General features: G+C 41.1%; 1 protein-coding gene across 1 annotated transcript; it reads right to left on the reverse strand.

Moving 5' to 3' along the window:
- Nucleotides 1–5,886: 5,886 nt before the first annotated feature.
- Nucleotides 5,887–6,970, reverse strand: LOC139455561 (uncharacterized). The gene is made up of 3 exons (XM_071237112.1): nt 6,946–6,970; nt 6,365–6,417; nt 5,887–6,144 (listed from the first exon to the last, which is right to left on the reverse strand). Exons 1-3 carry the CDS (start codon nt 6,968–6,970, stop codon nt 5,887–5,889), a joined length of 336 nt encoding a protein of 111 aa, XP_071093213.1.

Below are 6,970 nucleotides of genomic sequence, written 5' to 3' on the forward strand. Positions count from 1 at the left end.
GAAAACAAATATTGACAGAGTAAGGATAATAACCCAATTAAAGCCTTGAAAATGACAGTTGAAAGTCTTGAAAAGGCTTTGAATTTTAGTGTTCTATATCTGCATGAACCTTCTATGATATTGCTGGAATATTGTTGCAATATGATGATGTTATTGCTGAAATATTGCGGTGATGTTGCTGTGATATGGCGATGATATTGCTGGAATATTGCTATATACTAGTGCTGGTCAAAAAGTTCCAAGTCTAACAAACAAAACCAACAATTGTAAAAGTATTTTTAATTATAGTTTTCAACATAACTCCCTGCTTTTTAATACACTTCTCATATCGATAGTGAAGCTTTTCAATTCCAGTCAGGAAGAGGTTTTCTGAAACCACCCCGAAAAACCCATTCATGGCAGCTTTGAGAAAAGGCTCTCTACGAGCTTTATCATCTTGCTTTGAAGATATATTTTCCCAGAATTTAATTGCCCATAATTAAGGGTGCATATAACACACGAGTGCGTATTATACGCGAATAAATAAGTCTTGTGTACATTGATCAATCGAAAGGGCTGCTAATTGGGATTGTTCACTAACCAATATATTAGCAAATATCGCGGTGGGCGCTTATTACGTCGAATACGGTATATACAGTGATGAAAACTATATGAATGGATCTTTGAAAATCAGTGATGACACCAGATTTTAGCGAAAAGAGCAGCATGTCCTGCTCTAGGCTAGGACCCGCCACTCACAATTTTCATTAACAAAGTGTCAGGGGAAGTGTGAAAACTCCATGTCAGATATAGTAAAGTTTATAAGAAAAATGTGTCTTGCCGCGAAATATGAATAAAATTTACTTGAAGGGACATTGACGCATTGTCGCGCCTTGGTTAATTTTGACACTTCCTTGCTTGTTTTTGTAAGTGCGACAATGTCCCTTCCAGGATCCCATACTTTCCTCGTGATATGGAGATTGACAGAGACTTTTGGTGTTGGTGTTTTACAGAGCGAGAGAGAATCTTGAGTTGTATTAACCACAGTTGGAAGACAGTCCTGTAACTGAACCCGTCCTTGAGGATAACTTGTGATCATTCTACATCAACATTACACGCCAGAACATTCCACATTCCAAATTGAACCATCTTGCTGGACACGTGCCATTCACCTTGACGGCTTACATTGAAGATTTTATGTGCGCTTCAAAAAATGTTTGTTTAACGGAGCATTCCAGATTTTTGCCCACTGCCTGTAATAATTTAGTGTGGACTTGACAATCCAGTGATTTATAGTATTTCGGAGTAAGAAGCCAAGCAGTGAATTATATCACTGTGTCTGATCACCCGTACTCTGTTCCACAAAGTGATCGTAGCGCTACGACAGTATGTCTGTGAGATTTTTCTAACAGATGCGTCATGCCCTCCAGATGTCCACTACAAGATAACTTTGATCCAAAGGATCATCACGGCGCAAAGACATTGTGTAGCATACCTATCTATTGCTGCAAGTTTTGTTTGTTTGTTTGTTGTTTAACGCCGCACTCAGCAATAGTACAGCTATATGACGGCGGTCTGTAAATAATCGAGTCTGGACCAGACAATCCAGTGATTGACATCATGAGCATCAATCCACTCAATTGGGATCGATGACATGTATCAACCAAGTCAGCGAGCCTGACCACCCGATCCCGTTAGTCGCCTTTTATGACAAGCACAGTCGCCTCTTACGGCAAGTATGGGTTGCTGAAGACCAATTCTACCCCGGGATCTTCACGGGTTTGCTGCAAGTACCTATACTGTCATAACGCGCAGATGTGCGGCCCAGAAAATAAACAAATTATAATTGCATGTGGTACGTTCAGAATCAGGAATGAGAACATGGCACATTTCAGTTTAAATATTTATGTAATATAAATGTAGAAAACAAACATATTATGAAAATAAAATTGGCAATGTTTTCACAAAAATGCCTCCCTGAAACATTTGTTTTCAAGGAGTGAGTGAATGAGTGAGTGAGTGAGTTGGGTTTAACGCCGCTTTTAACTGTATTCCAGTTATATCGCGGCATGGCAGCTTAATGAGGGAGGAAAGCCCGAAGTGATGCAGTTCTCAGACGTTTACCACTTTGGTGAAATCCGTGATCACGGGTATGGTGTTGACAAACTTAGAAACATAATCGGGGCGAATCGGGATTTGAACCCAAAAACAGAGGTTTCTGGCGTGCCCAAGGGACGCAACTCTGCACAGCAAATCGCGGCGAGTCAAACGACTGGTCCACCCGTGCCCCTTTCAAGGAACAAGTGGTATTAAGTTGACACAATCATAGCTGTATACATGATACTGTTGACATAGATACATCTACAGTGGTAAAGTTATTAATATGTTTTCATAATTACTCCTTTTAAAGTAATTGCAACATTGCTGTAATATTATTTTATAATGGTGTAGATCGTGTGGTCGGGGATCTTGGTTGATTGCGTATCATGCTACGGTGGACCCTCTCGGAAGGCGTGGGACGTCCAAAATATCAATCACTGGATTGTCTGACACAGCTTTGATTAATTACTGGCCGTTGTGACATAAATGGAATATTGACGAGAGCGGCGTTAAATAACAAATTCATGTAATAATGTCATATCAGTTATATATTAAAGGTCAATGCTAGAGAAAAACCAGTCTCGAGTTTCCAACGAATAGATTCAATTGGGCATGAAAGGCAAAATAGAGGTGAAAATTATATGAACGCCAGCACACTTCAGTAACACCACTGTAGTGCTTGGAGTTCTGTCATTCTGTGATATGATTCAGGTCATGTCGATGTGACGTTGAACTTAACTCATCCACCACGGAACGTCAAGTTTCCTCGTCAGGCAACCAACCAACCAAAACGACCTTTTTGACATTTCTGCATGGGATGTCGAGTTTGTTGATCAACGAAAATAGTTTGAAGTCGGTGGAGTGTCGAGTTGGCTCTCAGATAGTTAATCTAAGCGGATTGGCTAGACTAACATCTAGTCTCTGAAATGAACATATCGTACAGAAAAACAACAACAGTTGTTAAATTATCTTTAAAAAAATCACAAAAAGGAGCCCAGAGACTCTCCTCATTTTCAGATATTGCAGAAATCTAGACTTGCCAAACATTATAGACTTGCATGGGCTTTATTTGATATATTTGTATCAGTGTCTGTAAAACAGACTACGGACTGGCATGAAATGTCTGGTACACTGAGTTTGCTCTTCAGACAATCAACCAAACCGACCTGCGTGAGACTGACTCTCCGATATGTCAACCTATGTGGCGTGAGGTCTTAAGGACATCGAGTTTCCTCTTCAGATAATCCATAAAAGGGCCTGCATGAGATTGATTCTCCGGTATGTCAACCAATGTGGCGTGAGGTCTTAAGGACGTCGAGTTTCCTCTTCAGATAATCCATAAAAGGGCCTGCATGAGATTGACTCTCCGGTATGTCAACCAATGTGGCGTGAGGTCTTAAGGACGTCGAGTGTCCTCTTCAGATAATCCATCAAAGGGCCTGCATGAGATTGACTCTCCGGTATGTCAACCAATGTGGCGTGAGGTCTTAAGGACGTCGAGTGTCCTCTTCAGATAATCCATCAAAGGGCCTGCATGAGATTGACTCTCACTAATGTCAACCAATGTGGCGTGAGGTATAAGGACGTCGAGTTTCCTCTTCAGATAAATTGCAAAGAAACGATATATTTACAGGACTACGAGAATGTTCACTGGTCACTAAACTACATTTTTGTAGTTTCATTAACGGGCGTGACAGTGTGATTAATTACCTTTAGGAAATAAACATTCCGATGAAACATATAAACCTCACCATGCCAACCCGTTAACCCAAGCGTCCAAATGGCCTAATTAAATGAAGCGAGTCAGGTTGAGGTTAGTTTCAGGCTAAACGAGAGCTGACATACATCACGAGTAAGTAGTTTTACCGAGTCACCGATTTCGAACATAAAGGCATTCCGATCGAACCATAAGGTCAACGACTGGTCAAATTGAGGAAGATGAACATTATCAGACTTTGGGCATGCTATACTCTTACTAAACCGCCTACCACTATGGGAACCGATACTAGTAATTGAACTGGTGTTTTAAAACGTGCACTACTACTAGTACTACTACTACTACTACTGTGTGTACCGTTACTGCGCTAGACTCGCAATGGACCCATGTGCACTCGATTTTCATTATCCGCTCACTGGGGAGTCTACAAATAATAAACGTTTACCACGGCTGTTCTGGGTTATGGCCCCCTATCCTAGTCGTGTGCGGTTACAAGCAACATATCGCCACAAACATAGTATTTCGACAGTCTAAAATGAGTTAGGGTGGACCGCTTGATATGTGAAGAAGAATGATTGAAAAAGGAATTCAATGTTTTGCCTAAAATTATTAAATGTTCGTTAACATGCAGGATGTCCTGAAATATCTTGTGCAAAGAGTGTTTGGTTTCTCCTTGTACAGGAATATATTACTTGTTTTGAAGCACAGACCGAAAATATATCCTGTCCCTTACACAAATCACAGCCTCCTAGAATATTAAGTGATGTGTCCTTCAGTCAGTATGGCAGAAAACACAGTGCACCCATTTGGTGAAAAGAACTCTGGTTCACAGTTGACCCAGAGACTATATACCCATCGGGGTATGGTCAATGGCGCGACGAACGAATCACAGGATTAACAATAGGGGTATCCGAATACCCCTATAAATAAAGATGATTATCTTGAAATTTCTAGAATATTTTTTTTTTTAAAACAAACGGCCCTAAAGGCTTCCGTAGGTTACCGCTCTTCAAGACCTTTTTCTGCCATGTTGAATTTCATGCAAATGACGGCGAGGTTTCTATCATGCACCCATGTCACATACACGTAACTATTATAATATCAAGACAGCCAATCTGAAAAAGAAATTTATCAGACTGGTCAGAAATATTTACTTTTCCCCACTGTATAGTTATCGGCGTAAGACTTCTGACGTTTAGTCCGCAACGGAAGTGTTTTGTTCGAGTTTTGCATATTTCTATCGACCGTCTGTCATGACTATTTAGCACGGAGCAAGAGACGAAACGACAGTGCAGATTGTCTTTCTGTTTATGATGCTGATTTACAGATAATATTCAAATCTAAGATGTGGAAAGATAGCTATGATCGTTAATATTAAGGTGTATAATGTATATTTACGGGCAGGAAGTTTCACATGCCCGAAGTGATCGACAGGACACGTTCATAGCTGTGCCGTGATTTCTTGTCGACCAGTTCTCTTTCATGTTCGAAGCATGTCATCCATCCCAATTGCGTGGATCGATGTTCATGATGTCAATCACTGGACTGTCTGGTCAAGCCTCGATTATTTACAGACCGCCGTCATATTGCTGAATATTGCTGAGTGTGGCGTTAAACAACAAGCAAACCAACCAAATCCAAACATCATGACTTGCAAAATTCCCAGGTTCTTTACCAATCTCGAATTAAATGATTATCTGCGTAAGAGTTAGTCCGTGTCTAAAGTCACACAGTAACATATTCAGTGGTCATTATTAATGTGTATTCGATATTTATTCGCCATGCTGTCACAGACCTAAGGAGATCTACAAATGTAGACCCCCGGACTGACAAATGAACTTGTATAACTGTAATGTCACTAGAAGCTTTTGATTATTGGCTTGATGGCGATGATGGCGATGATGGCGTTTGATCCATGTGTAACCGGACATCTACATTTGATATAAAATACAGCAGCAAACAACCATTAGAACAATAACATGATTTACTAACGAAAGAACAACCAAGTGGGAATGAAAACAGGGAAGTTTGTCAATTCATGTGCCAAAATGTCCCCAAAAAGAAGAATGGTAAGTGGTGTTAAATGTCACTTAAACGTTGTCTTTGTTGGAGGTGAAGACTCTCTTGATCAGACGGATGAAGCGGGACAGCAAGGCTCTCAGGAAGGACTGGGGTGGGAGGGGTTGTGTGTCTTCCTCACGGCCGAGATCTATCTCCACAAAGTCAGTGTCAACCATAATGACGTGGCCGGTGATGTTGACAGAAACAGAGACAGGGGCTGGGTCGGGGACATAGGTGGAGGAGGTGGGGAGGGTGGACAGGGGTTCAGGGCGGTACACACAAGGACGCTGGAGAGGAGGTGCAAAGAGAGAAGTGATGAGACAAGGGTGATAGGTAAGGTTAGTTGTGAGCTGGGTTAGGAAAGATTGGTTATACAGGAGAAGGATATGGAACAGCACTAGACTTAGACAGGAATCGGTTGCAAAAGCAAATACTGAGAATATTAATGTCACGTGTTAAAATAGCAGTTTTATTCTGTTTCTGGTCCTACAACCCTAGCACACCTACTCGACGTGGGACAGGAGCGGCAGCAGGGGTGAAAGTCTGGTGAAACATTCTCTCTGTGTGGGGGAGAAACGAAGCGATAAGAATACGTTAAATAGTGAGTGAGTGAGTGAGTTTGGTTTTACGCCGCTTTTAGCAATATTCCAGCAATATCACACATTGTACCCATGTCGGGATTCGAACCCGGGTCTTCGGCGTGACGAGCGAACGCTTTAACCACTAGGCTACCCGACCGCCCCCGTTAAATAGAGAGTACACAGGAAGTCATAATCAGGTACAAGTAAGCATGTAGACATACGTATACCTATGTTTACTTTTGTGTTTTTGTATCGTGTTTATATTTGATACAATAAAGAATATAGTGGACATCTATCGGGCCAGAAAATTTACATAAAAACACAAGGAACACGTTTAGTACATCCAAAGAAACGTTTCAGTAGAACTGTACCTTTATCAACGTAAAATTGTACGGGGTGTGTTCAGTTCGTTATGAACAAAAAGGACAATAAAACACATCGGCCTGTCACACCACATTCAACAACAGATTGAAACAAAATCATCCTAAAGCTGTGATATATTGGTACCTTGAACATAACTACTTGACTGCAT

This window comes from Haliotis cracherodii, unplaced genomic scaffold (assembly GCF_022045235.1).
Source record: "Haliotis cracherodii isolate W230 unplaced genomic scaffold, xgHalCrac1.p SCAF_11, whole genome shotgun sequence".
NCBI lineage: Eukaryota > Metazoa > Mollusca > Gastropoda > Lepetellida > Haliotidae > Haliotis > Haliotis cracherodii.

What these genes read in the sequence shown, in the direction of transcription:
- LOC139455561 (XM_071237112.1), bottom strand. Translation starts at nt 6,970, where the DNA reads ATGCAGTCAAGTAGTTATGTTCAAG. An exon ending in GTCAAGTAGTTATGTTCAAG is followed by an intron (nt 6,418 to 6,945) that starts GTACCAATATAT and finishes TCCCCCACACAG; the next exon opens with AGAGAATGTTTCACCAGACT. An exon ending in CCGCTCCTGTCCCACGTCGA is followed by an intron (nt 6,145 to 6,364) that starts GTAGGTGTGCTA and finishes CCTCCTCTCCAG; the next exon opens with CGTCCTTGTGTGTACCGCCC.